Source organism: Euphorbia lathyris, chromosome 4, assembly GCF_963576675.1.
Source record: "Euphorbia lathyris chromosome 4, ddEupLath1.1, whole genome shotgun sequence".
Taxonomy (NCBI): Eukaryota; Viridiplantae; Streptophyta; class Magnoliopsida; order Malpighiales; family Euphorbiaceae; genus Euphorbia; species Euphorbia lathyris.
The window spans coordinates 11,783,725-11,808,331 of NC_088913.1; the positions used below are offsets into that span (position 1 = coordinate 11,783,725).

The 24,607-nt window shown below is 35.2% G+C and overlaps 1 protein-coding gene across 1 annotated transcript; it reads left to right on the top strand.

Moving 5' to 3' along the window:
* The first annotated feature begins 650 nt into the window (after nucleotides 1–650).
* On the top strand, nucleotides 651–12,950 carry LOC136227055 (triacylglycerol lipase 1-like). The gene is made up of 10 exons (XM_066015779.1): nucleotides 651–736; nucleotides 2,821–2,890; nucleotides 3,872–3,985; nucleotides 5,571–5,711; nucleotides 6,002–6,112; nucleotides 6,623–6,766; nucleotides 8,463–8,503; nucleotides 8,600–8,676; nucleotides 9,877–9,969; nucleotides 12,610–12,950. The coding sequence occupies exons 1-10, from the start codon at nucleotides 651–653 to the stop codon at nucleotides 12,948–12,950; spliced, it is 1,218 nt and encodes a 405-aa protein (XP_065871851.1).
* Nucleotides 12,951–24,607: the final 11,657 nt, after the last annotated feature.

Genomic DNA, 24,607 nt, shown 5'->3' on the forward strand with positions numbered 1-24,607 from the left:
ATACAACTCCTACCCCGGGCAATCCTAGATGGACAAAACCATTTAATCGAAATATCACAACTCATAAAAATCATATTTGGAATTCAATCCAAAATAATAACAACAATAACCGCAACAGATTTCTCAATCCAAAAACAATTCGTAAGAAATCATCAAATTCATTTTGTTCAATATAGATATGTATTGAAACCAAAAACATATATGTATATATGTAAATCAACCAAATTAAGCCTTAAATCAACAGAATCAAGTAAAATCTGAAATTCACATAGAAGCATAATCAATAGCTTCATTTGAACCGTAATTTCACAATAAAAAGCAAAATCATGAAAAACCTCAATTTTACAAAATTCTTGCATAACCCTAATATCACTTTCTGAAAATCTTTGATTGTATATATATCTATATACATAAAACTTACAATATAGTTGATAGTTACTTACCTTGGTCACTAATTGAAGAAAATACATCCGATCAATTCTCCTCTAAATTCTGTCTAAGAAGTTTCCCTCCAAACACTGTCGAAACTCAAAAACTCTTCGGTTTGGACTTAGATCTATACATAAGGATGTTATGTTTTAAATTTCGAGTGATTCGGACGGTCGAATCTCCGTAAATCAAAAAAACGGTAGAGAAACGGTCGAAAAACGATGAATTTGCAGAAAAAGCAGAAAGAAGAAGAAAAAGAAAAAGGAAAAGGAAAAAATGATGGTGGTGGTGGATTGTACGAGAGAAGGTTTGGGATATATATCCCAAATTTAGCAAACATCCAGTTTGGTCCTCCATCTTTATATAATCTTTTAAAAGTTATCCTAATTTTTAATTTACACATAAAACCCTCAAATTAACTCCAAACTTTTCCTATAATACCAAATTGACTTCACACACCCAATAATTATAATATATATTACTATCAAGGTATAAATTCTAGAAATTTAGACATGGACGTGACACTAACGTTGTCAAGTTAGGTCAATTTTAGAAATAATTCATCAAACTGTCTTCTCGATCATGAATGTTGTAATCTACATTTCACATTTGAGTCATTTTATCATTCACTAGTGACAGATCATAAACATATAATTAGAAGTGAAAAAAATTAAAAAATATACTGTCTATTTTACGAGTTGGAAAAAAAAAATTCAAATTTTTTGTCGAATTAATAAATATTAATCTTAAATTTTATTATTAAATCACATAAAATATGAAATCTTTTTTAAACGAACTGATATGCAATTAGTATAGAATAAAAAAACAAATGTGTTTTACAATAATGTTTGAAATTGACCAAACTTGATAACATTAGAGGTAAAATTACTCTTGGCTGCCAATGTTATGGGTAAAATTGCATCATTTTAGACGTTAAGGATAAAATTACTCCTGACTGTAAACGTTATGAGTATTTTTGCACCTTACATGTCAAAAATAAAAAATAAAAAGATTAACTAAAACAAAAATAAAAGAAATAATAAATCACGTTATAAAAAAATAAAAGCATTATACACATTTTGGTCCACAAACTAAAGCTTCAAAGCCAATTAGGACCTTTAACTATCAAAATCATCAATCAGGTCCCTAAACTAAGCAAAAATCATCAATTGAGTCTCTATCTTGTCCTAAAAACAGAAACTGTGACTATTTTATATAGACTGTAATAATCTCCGTGTTGGTTTAAAATGGTTTGGGGAAGAAAGTTTTGAAACTGTTCAACCGGATGGTTTTCGATGAGACCTCAATTGAAATTTTTTGTTTAGAATGTGGACTGAATTGATGATTTTTAGCTAGTTTAGAGATCTAATTGATGATTTTGATAGTTTAGGGTCTTAATTGATTATGAAGCCTTAGTTTAGGGAGCCAAATGAGTGTTATGCCAAAAAAAATTAATTCCACCTCACATGTCAAAAATAAAAAATAAAAAAATTACACTAAAACAATATTAAAATCGGATTATATATATAATTTGGAAAGAGTACCAAAAAAGGAAAAATAACAGATCATATCACATTCATTTATACACAAATTTAATTAGTATTACTTAAATACCAAAAATATATATATATAAATAGGGTAATTAATTTATTAGTCTCTATATTTTAACAAAACACACTGTTTAATCCATGTATTTTGAAAAATACATGATAAGGTCCCTAACCTTTTTTTCAGTAAACTGTTTAGTCATTCCATCTGTTTGTTAGATTTTTTTACCGTTTATAAATTCGTAAATGACTAAATTACCCTTTACTATTTACCTTCAAATTTCAGAAAAGGAAATCCAATTTAGAAGAAGAAACTATTTGTATGGAGAACAAGAAAAAGAACAAACCCAATGCTTACGAATTTGAACGATTAAGAAGAAAATAAAGAAGAAGAATACTCAAAGTTGATTTCAAATGCAGTAGAGTTTAAAGGAAAGGAAAATAAAAGAAAAGAAGAACGCAAATCCAAATTGACTAACAGAATCTTTATGAGAGTCTAACAGTCGGGACTAAACAGTTCACCGAGAAAAACGTTAGGGACTAAACAGTTCATTGAGAAAAAGTTTAGAGACTTTACTGTGTGTTTTTCAAAATAGAGGGACTAAACAATGTGTTTTGTCAAAATATGGGACTAATAAATTAATTACACAATTTTTTTTTTATGATAAATAAGCTGCAGAAAAATAGGAAAACATAATTAAAACTGTTATCCAAGATTTGGAAGACTAATTCAATCCTAGGAAAAGGAGATCAAAATGTTTAATATTTTCACATTAATTATCTTTCTTTTCATCTCTATAATCTCCCTTCAAAATTCCACCTCCCAAACTGAAAATTCCGGCAGCCTTTCGCCGGCAGGTAACCTGTGCACTACTCTAATTGGAGCCGCCGGCTACCCTTGTAGCCAACAAACTGTAATTCTCTCATTCTGTCTTTATTTCTATATCTTCATTTCTGTTTTATTTTAGAAAATCAAGTTGTTTATTTATGAAAATATATATTAGAATTGAGATTATCCTGTATTCAGAATAAATGTTTATGTTTAAACATATTTCATAAGAATATTAGTTACTGCAAAAATAATCTCTGTAGCGGTTTTAATCTCTTTGTAAATCTTGTAAGAATAGATTTCTTACTGTTGTTTTTTTGTTGTATTTATTGTGTTTTAATCTAATGAAGTTATAAGCATCTTCATCAAAAAAAAAAAAAAAGTTACTGCAAACATAGAACACCAGCAATTTTACCAATAACGTCTAAAATGGTTCAATTTTATCCATAATATTAGCAGTCAAGAGAAATTTTATCTCTAACGTTGTCAAGTTGAGTTAATTTTAGACATTATTATAAAACACATATATTTTTTTCCTTATTCTGCACCAATTGTATATCAGTTTGTTTAAAAAAACAGATTTCATATTTTTTTGTGATTTAATAATAGAATTGGAGATCAATATTTATAAATTCGGTGATTTTTTTTGTCCAACTCGTACCAAAGACAATGTATTTTTTAATTTTTTTCACGTGTAATATCATATGTAATATGTTATCGATGAGTGATAAAATGACTCACATGTGAAGTATAGATGACAAGATTCATGACCAAGAAGACAGTTTGATGAATTATTTCTCAAATTGACCCAACTTGACAACGTTAGAGGTAAAATTACTCTTGGCTGTCAATATTAGAGAGTAAAACTGCAGCATTTTAGATGCTAAAAATAAAATTGTTCCCGTAAATATTAGGAATATTTTTACACCTTATTTAAGAAATAAATTTGGGTTATATAATTTTAATACATTTTCATTCATTGATCCCAAATATTTTGTTCTTGTTATGTCATTATATTGTTGTGAAAAATCTCTTTAACTGGATTTTTATACTTTGATTTTTCCAGGTTGAAACAAAGGATGGTTATTTGCTAAGTCTTCAACGTGTTTCATCGTCGAATAATCGTACACTTGTCCGCACCTGCGGCCCTCCTGTTTTACTTCTACATGGCCTCTTTGTGGTGATATTTCTATCTATTATAGCATCTCGAATGAAGTATAATGAAGAGTTCGTTATATTTCTTTGTTAAACTCTTTCCCGATAGAGATTGTAACGATATTGATAGTTTTGATTGTAAACTAATAAAGAGGTTTTGAAACCTAGTATATTTGATTAGATATTTAACCCTAGGATAGAAAAGACATAATGTCCCACAATGCACTACTAACATCACGTAAGACATTAGGGGTGATGGTGTAAAGTTGAAATTAAGCTAAATGACAAGACAATGAATACATAGTGGCAAAACAACAAATAGGGCATGTACAGAGATGACAGAATTCGGCAGAACTTGCTGGTTAAGTAGTGTCACACAACGTACTGGTTGAAACTTGAATAGTCCACACGACGTGTTGCGAGAGTGACATGCCGTGTGAATTTATTCAGAAGTAAACATGACTGAAACTCCAAGAGTTCACACGACGTGCAAATTCAATTAAGAAGAACAAAAACCCAGAGAAATCCCCAGACACTGTGTGGCTAGGGTGACACATTGTGTTACCTGTTTTGCTCTGTTTCCGGGTTGTTGCACTTGCTCACACAACGAGTTTTTGTTCTCACACGCCATGTGAGCCTTGTTTGAGGGGGTTCTTCACTTTCCTTCACATTGATGCCCTTATCATTCTCTCATCTCCGAAAGGAGTTGGACCCCAAATCTCTTGCAGTGTACTCGAGAGGCGCATCCGGCTTGTAAGGACTCAAGTCGCAGAGATTGAAGGAGGGAGACGTCTTTCCCAACCAATTCAGGAGTGTTATGTTGTAGGCATTAGCATTGACTCTCTTAGTGATTTTGTAGGGACCATACTTCCTCGATTGAAGCTTGCTACCCAGAGCACTAACTAGACGCTCCTTACTCAGATATACCATGACCTCATCCCCGACTTCAAACTGAACATCTTTTTAGTGCATCAATCTTGGCCTTCAACTTTGTATTCCGCTCTTCAAGCCTCACCTTCACTTCATCACGCACGCCCATATTACCATGTCCTGAAACCTAATCAACAAATGAGCTTGTCAGGAATCAAACCCTTAATCACTTAGTCAAATAGCCTCTGATACCATGTCATGAAACCACTTCAACTAAAAACCCAAGCTGATAGTTAAAGGTTCAATTCATATTAATATATGGCACACTATTGCTCTGATACCATGTTATGAAACCAATTCAACTAAAAGTTTAAGCTGATAGTTAAAGTTCCAATTCATATTAATATCTGACATATCCTGACTCTGATACCGTACCATAGAACCAATTGAACTAAAAATTTAAGCTGATAATTAAAAACTCAATTCATATTGATATCTGACACACACAGATCTGATACCATATCACGGAATTACTGAACTAAAAGTTTAAACTGATAGTTAAAACTCCAATGTACAGAACCCCTGTTTGTAAAATTGTAAATCATTGATACTGTCTTTTACGAATCGACCAAACTACAAAATTTCCTTTTATAATCTTCTCTAAAACTAATTAACTTTACCTTAATTTATTGATAACTTTCATATTGTATTGAGTGTCTAATATTAAAATGGAAAAACAGGCAGGTGATACATGGTTCTTGAACTCTAAAGATGATTCTTTAGGGTTCATACTTGCAGATCAGGGCTTTGATGTTTGGGTTGCAAATTTCCGTGGGACAAGTTTCAGTTTTGGCAACGCTTTTTTGTCGCCAAAAGATAAGGTGTTGCCAATAATCTATATCTATAATTATTATGATTAAAAAAACTGCGGCCCGGTGCACTACGCGAGGGTCTGGGGAGTGGTCCCACCACAGGGTATATTGGGGGCAAGCCTTCCCCTGCCTTTTTCTTTTGGGCAAGAGGCCGCTCCTAAGATTCAAACCCTTGACCTGCAACGTTTACGGTTGCGCCAAGGCTCGCCCTCTATCTATAATTATTATGATTACTTAAATTTTATATTTTTGTACTGAAATTCTTATGTTTAATGCAAAAAAAAAACTGTCAATTTCAGGAGTTTTGGAGCTGGAGTTGGGAGGATTTGGCTCAGTATGATCTTCCAGTAATATTAGATTACATATATTCGATAACAAACAAGAAAATTCGCATTATTGGACACTCACAGGTACATCGATTCATCTAGTAATAGAATCCGAACAAAATACTCGGGGGTTAATGTACGAAAATATGTTAAAAATCACCGATTTGGCTAAGTTTTAACTATAGACAATGCGGTAGGATTACGTTAGTTTTCAGAGTGAAATTACCTACGGAAACTAGACATTTATCCGTAAGGTTGTGAAGGAGAGCAGGCTCGACTATAGGTTCATCAGCAAGCTCATAAGCAAGTTCGATTATAATGTTCAAGCATGGTTCCATTATTTATAAATAATAACATTTTTATAAGGGGGAACGTAAAATAACTCTCGCAAACAGAATATTAAGTTTGAGCTCGTTAATTTTCTCACGAGCTTGCAGGTCATAGGTCAGCTTTATCATGGAACTGATTGAACTAAAATGCCCCTTGATACAATACAGGCCTATCTTACTGTGTGTTTTAAATTTCAAAATTGAATGAAGTTGTCAGGACATTTGGTCCTAAATATAATTTTTTTTTTTTGTTATTTGCTCCTAGGGAACAGTGACGACTTTAGCGGCTCTGAGTCAGCCAAATATTGCAGAAATGGTTGAAGCAGCTGCTCTCCTTTGTCCAATAGCTTACTTGAATAATACAAAGGCTTCATTTCTTCATACTTTGGTTGACTTGCGTTTTGATGAGGTAAAACTTAATTCTACAATGGTTTCACTTAATGCGATCCGATCAATGAAAAATGATATACATTTATATATTATTTGGAGGAAAATAAAAAACAATATATGTGATTTGTCCGACTTATAAAGACATACTCATAATTTAAAAGTTTATAAATTTTCAGTTTGCAAATTTAGATATATATTCTATCAAAATTGTAGTTGTCGCAACCAGATTAATGGGTATCTACAGTAGTCATGACTCACAAAAACCACAGACGTTAATTTGTAAACTTTGAAATCATGTGTTTTATTTACAAATCAGACAAATCATAATAATTTTTTTTTACTTTATCTATTATTTATTTATGAAAAAAAACATCATTAGACTCTTTATCTTTCATTTTTGTGGTTCATTAGGTCATTGATCTTTTATTTGATACATTAAACCCTGATCATTTATTTTTTTTATTTCATTAAGTTTTTTATGACCAAAAAAAGTAATTTTGAACATAAAATTCGATTAACAGACTGTTATTCATTTCACCTGAATTCGAAAATTTGTATTTTTTCACTGTTTGAAAGTAGTTTTAGATGTGTAATGTGTATGTGGCTATAGGAAAACTGCAAAAACCTTAATTCAAACTGTAAAGAATATGTTTTTTAATTATTTCAAATGCAGATAAAGTTAATAACCCCTTTTTAACAGAATTAGATGTTCACAACTTACTAATTTGGATATCAATGGCTTAATGAGATAAAAAAAAATGATCAGTAGCTTAATGTATCCAAATAAAAGATCAATGACTTAATTAACCAAAAATTAAAAGATCAGTGGTGTAATAATGCTTTTTGCCTTTATTTATCTATCTTTTATTAGCCAAGTCTAGTATAGATGAGAGAAAATTTGTTGTTCCTAATTTGGTGTCCCTTTTCATGTCTCTCTCAGATAAAAATTAATATTTATTTAAAATATTATGTGAACCAAACATAAAAATATTAATCTTTTTACGTGTGAATGATATGAAAGGAAATACCAAATTGGGGACAACAGATTATCTCACAGTATATAGTGCGGAGGGTTTACGGAAAAGAGTATGCTATATATATAGACGTGTTTACTAGCCTGGATATCTACCGTGTCTAATAGGCTGTGCTTGGAAAGGAAAAAATAACATAAGACCCAACCCATCCTAGGCCTGCATATTCTATCCTAGCTTGAAATTTATGAAAACAGGGCGGGTTGGAACCCGCCCCAACCCGATATATATAAATTTAAAAACTTAAAATATTTAAGAAGGTGAATCTGTTTGGATTAGATTCGGAATATAATTTTCAAATCCATGTTTGGCCTACCTCGAGCCCAATTAAATTGATCATGGGCTTTGACTAGGCTAAGTTCATGAGCGCCAGCTTGAGGCGCGGTCTAACCCCATCCATGAACAAATTGAAATCTACCTTAGAATTAGGAGGTTGAAGTCCTCTATCGAGAAAGAAGGCCTAGAATTGCTACAATCGCACCCCGATCCTCTTTTCAGACTCGGTCACTAGTTTAAATAAAAAAAATTGCGCACAATGTGCTTACATTAAACAAGAAAAATTCTCACCAGACCCGGATGTGATTTGAACCCATGACCTCCTTAGTCATAGGTAAGCTCTCAACCACTAGGCTAAATTCTTTATCATAGAATGATTGATTTTTTATTTTTTTAATTTCGTTACAGTTCCTATTGGGGTTGGGGATAACTGAACTTAACTTGAAAAGGTTTGATTTTCTTGCTACCCATTTTATGTTCTATATTTTCTTCTGGTGAAACATAAGTTTATAATTAATTTCCGTATTTGTTGTTGTTGTTAACAGTCAAGTAACGATTGAATTAGTTATGTCAGCGTGTGATATTGACAAAAATTGCAGTGACTTGTTAACTTCAGTTGCAGGTATTTCTCTCTCTCTATCTCTCAACACTTACTTTTTTTTTCCGATAAAGTATAAATTTAGCCGTATGTTTATTGTAATGTTAAGTCTAACGTTTAACAGAATGCAATTTTAAGTTTAATTAATAAAAAATGAGTTTTTTTTTTCATACAAAGTTTCATAGTCCGGTCACCCCCTCAAACTTACAACATTTTGACCACCTAATGAAACATGAAATTGCTTATATTCTGGTAATGAAAAAAACTCGGGTAAATTATATCCATGGCCACTGAACTTTATCAATTTTCATGGCCATTGAACTTCAAAATGTAACATGCCACTAAATTGTACACGTTGTTACACGTATGACCACTAAAGTTCAATCAACGCCAGAAAATGACGATTGACAGTCTCAAAATAAACAATGCCAAGAACTAATGATATTCTAAACAACTTTAATTTTCGATTTTTTTTAAGGTCATTTTGGTGGTGTTTGGAGGAGAGAGAAAGTGCATTTTAGAGAGTGAAAAGTGCATTTCTAGAGAGAGAAAGATCCAAAAATGGTGAGTCAAGAACATAAAAAAAATGTCTTTTTTTTTATGGTAAATGTCGTTATGAATAATTTTAATTCTTGAATATTTTCATTTTGAGATCGTTAAGTATCATTTTGAGAAATTAGTTAAAGTTTAATGGTCACAAGTGTAACAAAATGTAAAGTTCAGTGAGTTTTATGTTAAATTTTGAAGTTCAGTGGCCATACCGTGAAAATTGATATAGTTCAATGGCCATGGGTGTAATTTACCTATGAAAACTCATCTATCATTAATGAGACTTGAAATTACACTATCTCGTAAACATTAAGTTTAAGATTGCATTGTTTTCTATGTGAACAATAACTATAGCGTTAAATTTGTATTTTTTTTTAATAAAATTTGTGTGGTTTTGCGCTTTCTTTTACGGATAAAGGGATGATGTATTTTCTATTATAAGATCGAGTCGATTATGTACATCACACCTTCAGTGTATTACGTAAGTAAAGACTAATATCGTGATCGAATTTCTTAATTTCTTAATTATCTTTTATCACCAAAAATATTACATTTCTTAATTACTACCTAATAAGATAATTTTGTTAATGTTTTTTTTTACATATTTTTGTTTTGTTGGGTAACTAATTAATTTGATTTAATTTTGAGAGTGAAATTTTTATAAAAATATTGCAGGAAAGAGTTGCTGCCTTGATGCCTCAAGAATAGATTCTTATTTTGAAAGAGCACAACCAACATCTGTTAAAAACCTCAGCCATTATGCCCAGTGTATGCCCATTCTACTTCCTTTCATATCATTTATTATTATTATTATTACAACGCTAAATTTCAAGGGGTGGACGGACACTCTGTGATCCCTGTAGTTCCACCTCTAATTGTCAGACCAAATCTATGCGTGTTGGAAAAGATAACGTGTCGTTACTTTGACTTTGACTATGGATTAGGCCACATTAGATTCTAAAACTTGCTCATTAAGGTGCATGTGAAAATTCTTGTCTGAAACGTTACGTATCAGTTCCATTAATGTTGCGTCAGCAACCGAAACAGTCTAACTGTAATTTAAAAAGAATATTATAATTTGAAGTTTGGGAAAAGTATAAAAATAAACATTGTGGTTTGGCCCATTTTTGAACTGCACCCCTGTGGTTTAAAAGTTTGCAAAATGGTACCAGGTGGTACGTTCCGTTAGCAAAAGCAGTCGAAATTGTAATACCGTTAAAAAATTGATGATGTGGCAACCTTGGTCAAAAAGTCAGAGGGGCATTTTTGACATTTTCTCTTTTCTTCTTCGTTGTTCTCTTCTCTCTCTTTTGAAACGTCGATGATGACTATGGTCTGTTTGCTATCATTCATATCTACAGTTAACGAAGAAATGAACGAATTCGCAGCAAAGGATGAAATTGATCATCGGATTTAACAGAACGATCCAAAACTCATTAACCATAACTTCCTTCATTGTCAAACATGGCTTTTCAACTCTCTCCATTAATTTTTCAAGCTCTCTCTTCATAATCTTAATCTTCACCTCTCTAATTATTCAATCACCAGAAGACGATGACAAAGAAGAGAAATTCTGATTCCTTTCGTATCATCTTCATCGTCTCTAAGACGATGATTCTCTTATGCAACAGTTTCCATCTCAATCTGCTTTTGCAAACATCCATTATCATCTTCTGCGTTTCAGAAGAGGGAGAAGAGAATAAAAACATTTAGAGCGGTGGATATATTTCTGGCAATCATTTATCCTTTCTTTTGTCATAAATAATTTGATTTTTTTTATCAAAGAATTCAAGTCTTGCCCAGTGCTATTGAGGCGGAATTTACTGAGAAAAAGGGGATTGATTTTTGTTGCTGTTGATAGAATAATAGAGAAGTGGGTACAACTTCAGAATTTTTTGACTGCTAAAGTGGGAATTTATTGGAAAGGTGGGCTTGAGATTATGCGGCCGGTGATTGAGAATTCCAGGATCTCTTGACGATGGAGATGAACATCGACAGTGAGGTGAGAAAAGAGGAGAGATTAGAGAGGGGAAAGATGAAGTGTCACTTGTTTATTGGGTAAGATTTAAAATTTTAAAAATATAATAAATTAGAAAATATAGGATATATGAAATGACAAAATTACCCTTTAAACTTTTTGACTTTGACTGCCACATCAGCATTTTTAACACTGTTAGACAAAAATGCTTATATTTGCTAACGGATTGAAGTACATGGTACCATTTTGCAAACTTTTAAACCACATGGGTGCAGCTCAAAAATGGACCAAACCACAAGGTTTATTTTTGTACTTTTCCCTTGAAGTTTTAAGGTGTTCCTTTTTACTGATGTGGCATTATTCGAGCACAATATACGTTTCGTAGACTTTAAAGTGGCTGACGTTAGTTTTTCCAACATAGACTTGGTCGGAAATTTATAATGGTAACTCTAGTGCGACAAAAAAATAAAGTTGAGTTATTTTTATCGGTACAAATATAACGAAACAATATGCAAAATTGGTTGAGTTTGACCAAGTTTGACCATATTTGACACTCTCATTCTTAGCATGTTGGTTGAGCTATAACTATAGAGGTCATGAGTTTGAATCATATTGAGATGAGTGAGGTGGGCTAGGGGTTTTCCTTTGTCTATAATTATAATTTTCCGTTATCACCGGTGTACAAAACATAGATCACCGGATTCAATATGAGATACTAGTACAATTGAGAAAATTGGGGTAAATTACATATGTGGTGTACTTTACCCTATTTCACAATATGATGTACAACTTTCAATTTTGCACACAAAACTATACATTTAAGTGACTTTCCATTAAAGTGTACATCTGGTAATTGTGGTCAACGCGAAATCAATGTGTCACGTCGATAATTTGACCTCCTTAAAAGTCAAAAGTTGACCGGTCAACGCAAGGTTAACGCGTCACGTCAGCAATTTTAACTTTTAGCAAGGTCAAATTACTGACGTGGCGCGTTGGCCGATCATAATTGTACACTTTAGTGGAAGATCACAAAAAATTGTACATTTTTATATGCAAAAGTGAAAATTGTACACCAAAGTATGAAAAATAACAAAGATTGTACACCACATATCTAATTTATCCGAGAAAAGTGTACCAACTATTTAATCATCTGACATCAGTATTTGAAACACCGACATTAAATGTCATGCGTGTCGTCAAATGCTGTACCAACTATTTAATCATCTGACATCAGTATTTGAAACACCGACATTAAATGTCATGCGTGTCGTCAAATGCTGACATCTAGCATGTGACACGAAACCCGATACTTGTATAAGTTATTTGCTTTTGAAATCGATGTTTTGACAATCAAAACATGAGCCGTAAAATCCCCCTATTTACAACAAAAACTTAAACTCTTTTAATGCCTTTGTTATGCTTGTCGCCAGTGGTTCGAGCGGGGACACTTTCGAAATTTGATTACAGAATGCTCGCAAACAGCAAATTGTACGGCTCGGTGAAACCCGGTGCATTCAACCTAAGTGCGATACCCAAATCGGTGCCGATATGGATGGGTTATGGAGGAAACGATGCATTAGCGGATACAATAGACGTGGAAAGAGCTATCAAAGACTTGCAATCAAAACCTGAATTGCTTTATTTAGAGAATTATGGGCATTTGGATTTCGTATGGAGCTCAACGGGAAAAGAAGATGTTTTCAATCATATTATTGAATTTTTCACTTCTCTAGAGAACAAGAATGAAAAAAATAGCAAAAAAGAGTTATGAAAAGGAGAATTATGATGTAAAATGTGATGTTTGAGTTTTTTATTTGATGCGTGGGTAAGGTCTGAGCAAAAAGTTCAAAAATTGATGATCGAACAAATAATGGAAATCCTTATTTGGTTCGATTATCATGTTTGTCGTATTCGGTATTTAGTTATCGGTTCGGTTATTCTGTGAAAAACTTGATTTAAATTGAAACCGAACCAAATTTATGTTTAAATAAAAAAATATAATTTTACTTATATTCTATATTTTTTATACTTCAATTTGTACACGGAAGCTCAAAAGTTTGGGTTTAAACATTATTGAATTAATTTGTAATTTGTCATGTATTTGATTAATTAATTTTGAAATTTCCAATTCGAAATTAACGAAGTTCAAATTTGGTAATTTATAACATTTTAAATATTTAATTTAGAAATATGAAAATTTCAGTTATTTGATTGGTAATCGAACCGAACAAAAAAATTTTAGTTTGGTCAAACTCAGTTATTTTAGTTATTTGGTATGGTTTGATTCTTGAATTACACAAATATAGGTTCGGTTAACTGACATTTCGGTTTAGATTAGTAACCGAACTGATCCCATCCCTAATGGGCTTGTAAAATCAGTATTTTATTTGTGTGGAAATCATAGTGAGATTCCGATCCAACAGGCTGGTCTAAGATGTGTGTGGTTCAGCTTATATCTACTATTTCCGTAACAATCTGACCCATATCACATAGATATTATCCGTTTTGACTCCAAATCCAATATTTCTGACCTCACGGTTTTAAAACGCGTCTGCATGTATTGGATTCTAATCTTACTAATAAGCCAATGTCACTCCTTCTGGAATTCAATTCATTCTTACCGTATCGCTATTCCTTAGGATCGCTCCTTGCTCAAGCTTTTTCTTTTTATTCTTTTTATCCTTTTTTCTTTTCTGTTTTTATAACTTTTATTTCATTTTATTTTCCAACTATACACTAAAATATAACATATACTATTTATTTACATAAAATAAAAATAAAAATTACGTCACAACAACACAATTCCCATAATAGATTAACATATATAAAAAAAAAAAGAAGTTTTTACTTATCCACCTCTAAAACTTTTCATATCTCACATTAGAATCTCATACTCTGATCTTTGTCATTTTATTTTTTCAAAGTGCGTGAAACACATTTTTCGAGTGCAATTTACTTCTTTATTATCGATTGATTGCATTTTAAGTAAGTTGATGGGGGCTACGATGACATTTTAAAAGTTGAGGAAACAATCAAGGTTTTTTTTTTTTTTTTTTTGACAAATTTAGGAGATATATGATGTATTAACAAAAAAGTATAATACCTATTTGGATTCCTAAACTAAGGCTTCAAAGTCAATTAGGACCTTAAATATCAAAATCATTCGGCAGGTTGAACTAATAAAAAATTATCAATTGAGTCCACATTCTAAACAAACATTATAAATTGAAGCCTCATCGAAAATCATGCTGTTAAACAGTTTCAGACCCTCTTACTCAAACTCATTTCAAACCAACACAGAGATTATTACAGTCTATATTAAATAGTTACAGTTTCTGATTTTAGGATAGTGTGAGTACTCAATTGATGATTTTTGCTTAGTTTAGAAACTTAATTGATAGTTTTGATAGTTTAGGGTCCTAATTGACTTTGACTCTTTAGTTTGTAACCTAAATAAGTGTAATGCCTAAAAAAAAATTGCATTATATATATTTTTTCTTTTGAAACCTCAAATTAGATTATATGAGATTGCTCCAGCTAAATTGATCTATTGACAATCAAATATTCTTTAATTAATTGGTTATTTTGTAATAGCTATAGAAATTTGTTGTAATAAATAAAAATCATATGATAGTTCTGAAAATTAATGCAAAAGCTAAGATGTCTTTTTTAATGCCACGTTGACTTACAAATCTCATCCGGTTCGGATATGTTTGATCCACCTTATTTTCATCCTCCTCATTAACTGTCAGTCAATGCTAGATTTTTGGTTCTCACAATTTTATTTTATTTTTATTTTTGGCAAAACTTTGTTTTTTTTTTTAAACCGAATAGATTAATGAGCCACAATCGAGCAAAAGTTCAACAAACTAGAAGAGATTACATGCGAAATAACATCATAAATAAAAGGAAGAGCATGTAAACAGGAAAGCCGAGCAAAAGCATCAGCTAAACCGTTAGCTAAACGTTTGACAAAACGGACCAAAAAACCGTTGTTGAGACTGAGTAAAGATTTACACTGAGCAATGATATTACCAAACTCGCTTTCGTCGGGTAGAGACGAATTAACTGCTTGAACAAGAGTTAACGAATCCGATTCCAAAAGCACATGCTCAAAACCAGCCGATTTAATCCAATTAAGTGCATTTAACAGAGCCGTAGCTTCCCCTTCGTGTACCAGCTGAAGACCATCAGTAGAATTAACCCGAGCAGACAAAAAGCGCCCCTCATCTGAACAAAGAACAGCAGCATAACCAGTTTTTCCTTCTGCAGCAAAAAACGCAGCATCAACGTTGCAGCAAACCAGACCCTGAGGAGGGCGATGCCACTTCGAACAGACCACAGGCCGTTCCTGCAGAACAACAATATTCCTAAGATTACGGGCAGCCACCCAATTAGACTGGCAATCCAGACCCCGCATAATAACCTGACGGCTCCTAGTTATTTCACATTTCCATAGCTTATCATTACGAGCTTTCCACCAACTCCACAAAATCACTAAGAATTTGCATCATATATCTTTAGTTTGAGTATTGATGATTTCAAAAAATAAAGAGTTAAAACCATCAGCATCCAAAGACATAGAATCAATTAGATTAAACAGATTGCTGTCAGCCTATATCTCCTTTATATATGGACATGCAACAAATAGATGCCAAAGGTCTTCATATCCATTATTACAGTGCACACAAGTAGAGGGAATTGACAAACCTCATGACAGTAGATTAGCACGAACCGGTAAACAGTTTCGGGCAACTCTCCAATAGAAGTAGCGAACTTTTGCTGGAATATCCATACTCCACATTTTCCTCCAATTACCTACTGCCCTCCACTGGTCATTTTGAGCAACTGGTCATTCACTGTTAGATATAGGCTTATTAAATCTAAGTTTAGGATGCTTTGAATCTCCACCTGAGGATTCTAATAAGCCTAGATCTAACGGTGAATGAGCAAATTTTACATGCTCATTAAGGTGCATGTGATCAAGACATATAAAAAAAAAAGAATTTAAAAAAGCGGACTTTGAATGTTAAATTATAGGTGTAGTTAACTAATGAGTGAGTAAAAAGATTGACTGATTTTGGATTGAAAATGGTAAAAATATTAATGTTCAGCCAATAAACAACGACAAGACTTAATAATAACCTCAAACTCACTAAAATATTCAATTCGAGTCAATATTGCCCGTACTACCTCCTCTGCATATCACATCTATTCCAAGCCACATAATTTTTGGCAACACTTAATTTCAATTTCATTATTGAATTTTATGTTTTTATTAGCTTAACTTCAATTTTGTTCCATTCAAACTCTTTTAACACCAATACTACTGTGTAAATGTGAAATTCCACATGTATAGTAAAACTGGAATAAATTACATATGTGATGTACAATTTTTATCATATTTCACAATTTGATATATAATCTTTAATTTTGCACACAAAACTGTACAATCTTTTGGTAACTTCCTACTAAAGCTTGCAGACGGTAATTGTAACAGGTCAACGCGAAGTCAATGCACCACATCAGTCATTTGACCTTCTTAAAAGTAAAAAAAATTGACTTTTAGAGAGGTCAAATTGCTGACGTGACGCGTTGACCGGTCATAATTACCGGCTATACACTTTATACACTTTAGTAATAGATCACCAAAAATGTATAATTTTATATGTAAAATTGAAAGTTGTACACCATGTTACCATGTATATAATTTATTAGTAACATTGGTAACAATTCTTTTTAAAAAGAAAAAAAAAATAAATTCAACGGTTTCTAATTATGAAGTTGTGAGGGTTTGTGAAAAGAAAATTCGAAGTTAAAATGCTTGATAAGCAAAACACATAATGCTGTATAAAAAAAATAAAAAGAAAAAGAAAAACACAAAATTATATTTTGAGAATTTAATAAAAAAAATTTAAAATTAAGAGACCCAATACCTTAAATTTGTAAACTTTAAAAATTCAAAATTATACTTTTCTAGGGTTAGGCTATACTTACTTTGTTTTTTACAAAGTAAATTATTTTTTGGGTAATTAATTTATTAGTCCCTATATTTTGATAAAACACACTGTTTAGTCCTTGTATTTTAAAAAACACATGATAAAGTCCCTAACTTTTTTCTCGATAAACTGTTTAGTCCCTAATGTTTTTCTCAGTGAACTGTTTAGTCCCTGCCGTTAGACTCTCATGAAGATTTTGTTAGTCAATTTGGATTTGCGTTCTTCTTTTCCTTTCCTTCAAACTCTAATGCATCTGAAATTAACTTTGAGTGTTCTTCTTCTTGATTTTCTTCTTAATCGTTCAAATTTGTAAGCATTTGGGTCTTTTTTTTTTGTTGTTCTCCATACAAATAGCTTCTTTTTCTAAATTGGATTTCCTCTTCTAAAGTTGAAGGTAAATAGTAAATGGTAATTTAGTCATTTCCGAAGTCATAAACGGTAAAAAATCTAACAAACAGACGGAATGACTAAACAGTTCACTGAGAAAAAGGTTAGGGACCTTACCATGTGTTTTTGAAAATACAGGGACTAAACAGTGTGTTTTGTCAAAATATAGGGACTAATAAATTAATTACCCTTATTTTTTCCACCATTGAATGGTGGTGAACTTTAACAAAGTAAGCTCATGTAGAAAAAACAAAGTAAAGTTTACTTTGTAAAAAACAAAGTAAGCACAGAAGATACCTACTTTTATAACATTCATTAGTTTTAGATTTAATAAAAAAAACAAAAAAAACTAAATAGCATAATAAATAAAATTCTAAAAATCGATAATAAAATTAATATTTGATAACGTGAAAATGTTTTGAATTTCCGTGGAAACTTTTGGCAAATGGTCATGGAATTGCTTGATATGGATTCATATAAAGACCGATGAAGGAACGAACATGTATTGGTAGACGAAGTGTCAAAGATATGGACAACAACCCACGTACGACCATCTGAATGTCTCATGGCCGCGTATCTGGGATCATATAATTGATCATGAATGAAGGCACAAGGACATGTGTCCAAAGTAGTTAATTTGCGATCGCAACTAAAGAAATATATACGTCAACAAACTTTAAGAACTTCAAATAGATGACACTATAAAAATTTCAACGCAATGATTTTTGAGAGACAAAAAGCAAAAAATGTCATCCTAGCAAAATAAATATGACAAAATAAATCCTGAAAGAATGTAAACTCTAAATATGGAGATATCTGATATCATGCAAAATGACATCTAAAGCAAGGTCTATAACTAACATCAGCAGACCAGGGCCAATAATGAACGGCTTAGCAAAATCTAAACAAGGCTAAGACCAACACGCATGGCTTTAGCCCCGATCACAATAGAAACGTCCAGAATCCAATGAGATAAACTCATAAGCATTACTAAAAAGGTGACAATCTAATCAAACACTATAAATAAGCAGGCATGAGCATTATGTTCAGTACGTTAACTACTATCTCTAAACTCAATCTTGATCACTAGAGATCTACCGCCGCCGAACTTCATCCAATGCCGCCGTCAATCTCCGACAAGTCATGAGTGATGGTTGATGCTTCATGCAATTCCGGCCCAGCTTCCGGCACTGAAACTGAAACTGTAACTCTGTAAAAAATAAACCTTTTGATTTCGACAATGTCTTTTATGGACCATAATTTCAATAAATTGCAGAGTTCATCAAGGCGTCATGAAGATGGATTAATTCTGGGGAAGGAAATTATAATTGCAGAGTTTCATTTATTGTTAATAAAGAATGGTTTAGTCCTAATTTTTTGGCTTACTGGAATTTGTTCTGTGGTTTTGGATTAGGGAATTGAAGATGGTTTGTGAGGACAATTAATATGGAATTTATACACAAATCTGCAAAAGATGAGCACAAAGATATTCCGGCAAGCAATTTTTTATTTATTCATGATTCAAAAATTACACAATTAGAATTTATACACAGTCTACAGACTCTTATCCAGCAGATAATATGAAACTCAAAAACATTGTCCAAATTCAAAGCTTTTTTTCGCCTGAGTTACAGTCACCGGAAGCTGGGTTAGACACGACGGGATGGTGTGAAGCGGCTGTTAGAGATAATGTTCCTATTATCTCTGTAAATAGATTCTTATCTAGTTAGAGTTTCAATTTGTCTATAACCCTAGCTAGGTAGAGTTTTAATACGATTATACTTGTGTATTGTATTCCTATACAAACTACTATTAGCTCACTATAAATACAAGGCCTCTGAGCTATAATCACTAAGGTGATTCAAACCATTAATTGTGCCATTACTTATCTCTCTCTATATCCATAATCTTCCCTATATCAAACTATACATTCAACATGGTATCAGTAGTATCAACTTTCGCATCTTCCGAATCCTCTGATCATCCTCAATCACCAACCTATTCTCAATACAAAACTGCCGCCGCCACCACCACCGCCGCAAATGCTGCTGCGTCCGCCGCCGCCGCCACCGGTGTGGCTACCGTAACCATCGCACCTGCCGCCGCTACGACATCCGCGGCCGCTCAGGACACGGACGACGCCCTCGGAGGCTCGTTTGCATCTTCGGGATGGCGGTTCACCTCACCCTTTGTCACCGGAGAATCCGACTTCCTAGCCGCACCCGCCGCCAAACCCGCCGCGACAGTTCCACCGCAACAGCAGACGGTGGGCGATTACTTCCCTCAGGAAGTTCGCGCCGCACTCCAAGCGTACCTGGCGGCCAGCGCCCGCGCCCCCACTACGGCTCCCCCGACGACTGCTGCTCCTGCTTCATCTGCGCAGATTGCGCAAATCCCAACCGCGGCAGCCGCTACGAACTTGCTGCCTCCGGAGGTACAAGCTGCGCTCCTCGCATATCAGACGGCCAGCGCCCGCGCGCCCACCACCGTTCCTCCAACGACCGCAGCTGCTGCTCCATTTGCGCAGATCGCGCAAAATCCCACCATGGCAGCCGCTGTGGATTCGTTATCGCCGGAGGTCCAAGCCGCACTCCTGGCGTTTCAAGTGGCCAGCGCCCGCGCGCCGACTGCGCTCCCAACGACAACCGCGGCTCCTGTCCAACCCGTGAAAGAACCTTTAGCGACAGCAGCGTGCGATCAGCGGTTTGTGCAAACCGCGATGCTACCAACACCGACAACGTCCGCCGCCGACGCCGCGGTGCTAGCCGCCATTGCGGCATATCAGGCGGCTGTTCCGCCTCCTCGGAATCAACAAGCTTCGGTTCAGCAGCCATCTATTCAATTGCAACAATCCGCGACACCTCCAACCCTATTTTCTCCATCAGTTCTTGCTGCCCTAGCAGCGTATCAGGCAGCTGAAGCCAGTAACAAACATCAGGTTATTTCTGAATCTCATACTTCACCGTTTTGTTACAATACTCAATTATCCCATGATCCCTCACCATCTTTCTTCTCAAATTCGTTTCACAATACTGTTGATGCACCGTCAAACAATGTTAGACACAATCTTATTTCCTCCTCCATCCCTCATACTACAAACAATCCTGTCCATCCAGAACCTATCTCCACTCATGTTGAACAACCAAGACAACCACTCACAAATATCAACATTAACATCAAATTAACCCCGAACAACTACAAAGCATGGAGAATGTCCATGGAATCTACCCTTCAAACCTATCATCTTCTTTCTCACATTCTTAGTTCAACACCACCTCCACCCAAATTTATTCCTAGAACAGGATTTGTGACATCACCGAAGAGGTGTTTTCTGAGATTGCATATTTCAAATACTCACATGATATTTGGCTAGCCTTAGAGGATGCCTACGGGCTTATTACAAGCAGCAAGCAGTTTCAGATGGGAGTCGAACTACATGAGCTTGAGAAAGGGGGAATGTCTGTCACTGCGTATATGCAAAAAGTGAAGTCCATCCTTGATGATTTGGCTGCCTCAGGGAATCCTTACCCTCGACATCTACTACCGTCAGTTCTTTACAAGGGTTTGGGAGAAGAGTATCGCTCCACTGTCCAGAATCTTGTAACTCAGCGCGGTACAAACATCAATTATCAAGAGATTTTGCACAGCTTGAAGACAGTTGACGACATGATTCAATCAACCAGAAAGACAACTCTGCTTCAGCCCGATGGTGTATCAGCACATCGGGAGGCCAATGTATCCACCATGGAAACTAATCAATCAAAGAAGCAGAATCCAAAGAAGAGAAGAAGTGGCAAGTGCTACAATTGTGGTGATCCAAGCCACTGGGCTGACAAGTGCAAAAGACCAAAGAACAATTCAAGAGCATACTACAATCCTGGACCACAAGCGCACATGGCATGGCAACAACCACCAAATCCATTCATGGGTCCTAATCAGCCGTGGTATCCAGACACAGGAGCAACCAATCACATGACGGCAAATCCAACTCAACTTCATCAAATGCAGCCATATCCAGGATATGATACAGTTCAGTTTGGCAATGGTCAAGGTTTGCAAATTTCTCACTTTGGAAATTCAAATATCAATAATTTGAAAATTAATGTTGCCCTACTTGTTCCCAAGCTTACCAAATCTTTATTATCTGTTCAAAAATTTACCCGTGACAACTCATGTTTCTTTGAATTTTGGCCTAACCATTTTCTTGTGAAGGACCAAACAACTGGGGAAATCCTGTTACGGGGCCCGAGTAAAGATGGGCTTTATGTGCTTACACCCACCCTAAAGGAGGCGCTAGTTGGAGAGAAGGTGTCTTTTGAAAGGTGGCATGCACGGCTTGGACATTGTCAAAATCAGACAGTCAGCTCAGTTCTCAAAGGAAACAATCTATCCTCTTCAAAACCAGTTAGCAATTGTTCTTTTTGTCCATTAGGCAAGCTTGCTAGAAGCCCTTTACCATCTATTAGTCGCTCTAGCACATTTATCTTTGAGAACTTACATCTGGATGTTTGGGGGCCAGCTCCAGTTGTTTCTTGTCTTGGCCACTATTATTTTTTAATAATCATTGATGAATTCACTAGATTTGGATGGGTTTTCTGTTTAAAGAATAAGAGTGATGTTTTTTTAACCTTCTGTGATTTTTATGCCATGATCTCTAATCAGTATAGTGCAAGGGTTAAGAATATTTACTCTGATCTTGGGGGAGAGTTTCAAAAACTACAACCTTTTTTCAAACGACATGGCATTATACACAAAATTGCATGCCCTCACACTCATGCACAAAACGGTATAGCTGAGAGAAAAATTAGACATGTCGTTGACACCTGCCTTACTTTGCTAGCCAATGCATCCTTACCTCTAAAATTCTGGAACTATGCCATGATACACAGCATTAGGCTAATCACCTACCTACCCACTAAAATCCTGAACAACAATTCACCCTATTTCTTGTTCTACAAGAAACAGCCTGCCTATAAGGCCTTACGTATTTTTGGCAGTGGTATCTATCCTCTTCTTCGTCCATACAACCAGCACAAATTTGATTTTCGCTCCAAACTATGTGTCTACCTTGGTCCGTCAGAAAATCATTCTAGGGATATTTGTCTTGAGTATGCCACCGGACGCATATACATCTGCAAATTTGTGCAGCACAATGAAGAAGTATTTCCTGCATCAGCAGTCACTGCATCAGCAGTCACTGCATTATCACCTTCATCTAGCAACTCGGGGGTAAGCACATCGTGTCAACTACCATCTTTACTCGGCCCGTATCCAAGTAATTTCTCTAATCCCAATCCTATATTATCTACTTCTAACTTAGTTTCATGCTCCCAACCCATCACACCTGTCCACTCTGGACCTCATCCTGGTACCCCAATTACTTCCCCTGACTCTGAAGCCACAAACACTGCTCCTTTAGCTCCACGCCAATGTTTGTCACCAGTGGTCACTGCTGCATCAACACCCGTTCCTCAGAATGATCCTAGCACACCAGTTGATGCTGTGAACATCACCACACTAGAAGTATAGAATGCAGTACCTCATGAAGAGAACATCATGCCACAAACAGATTCTCCTCCTCCTGAAACTGCACCACCTGCTCCTGTTCCAACTGAAAGGCCCAGACCTCGCAATGCACCGCTGATTAGTCCACGACAACATTATATGCAGCTTCGACAGTCGTCTCTTCAATCAAGAGGAAGGTTTGAGGGACTTTTAGCTACACATCCAAATGGTACAGTGGATCCCACATGCTTCAGTAAAGCCAACAAACAACCCGAATGGCGTACAACAATGTCTGAAGAGATTCAAGCTCTTCTGGACAATGGCACATGGCAACTTGTACCGAGACCACATGATCAGCATGTCATCACCTCCAGGTGGCTCTTTCGTACAAAGAAGAAGTCTGATGGAACCATTGATCGTCACAAAGCCCGTTTGGTAGCACGGGGATTCACTCAAAAAGTTGGGATTTACTACAAAGAAACATTCAGTCCAGTAATCAAAGCTACAACCATTAGGTCTGTCTTTGCCATTGCAGCAGCAAACTGGTTCATCAATCAGCTGGATGTCTCTAATGCATTTCTTCATGGAAACTTATCAGAGACAATATATATGGAACAACCGCAGGGTTTTCGGGATAGTGACCGGCCAGATCATGTCTGTCTTCTCAAAAAGAGTCTTTATGGATTAAAGCAAGCACCGCGAGAATGGTTCACATGCCTTCGAACATTCCTCCTCTCCCTTGGGTACAAAATGTCACAGGCTGACAACTCTCTGTTCATCAGACGCACCGACACGGAAAAGACTTACATTTTGTGCTATGTTGATGATATACTTATAACAGGTAACCACCCTGCACACATCACTAACACTATTGCAGCCATCGAACATGAGTTTCCCATTCGCAATCTTGGCAAGGCAGAATACTTTCTCGGAATTGAGATCAGATATGAGAAGGAAGGCATTCACATGTGTCAGGCCAAGTATGTGGCTGACATCCTAGATAGAGTGAAGATGATTGACTCAAAGCCCACACTAACACCCATGGCCACCACGCCAACACTTTCAAAGGAGCTAGGCACCAGCTTAACCTCTGGAGATGAATATCGAAGCATTGTGGGATCACTTCAATACTTAACATTCACTCGTCCTGACATTGCATTTGCAGTTAACAAATTATGTCAGTTTCTGCACTGTCCTTCTGATGAGCACTGGAAAGGAGTTAAGAGGGTCTTACGCTATATTCAGGGCACATCAAACTTTGGCATAGTCATGTCCATCAAACCAATACAGCACATCCATTGTTACTCAGATAGTTATTAGGGAGGGTGTCCTGATGATCGACGATCCACGGGTGCCTTCTGTGTTTACCTTGGATCCAGCATTGTATCGTGGCAGACCCGCAAGTAACCCACAATAGCCAGATCCTCAACAGAAAGTGAATACAAGGCAGTGGCAAATGCCACAGTAGAACTCCTATGGTTCAAATCTCTTCTCTCTGATCTCGGATTTCCCTTACCCACCCCGGTTCAGCTATGGT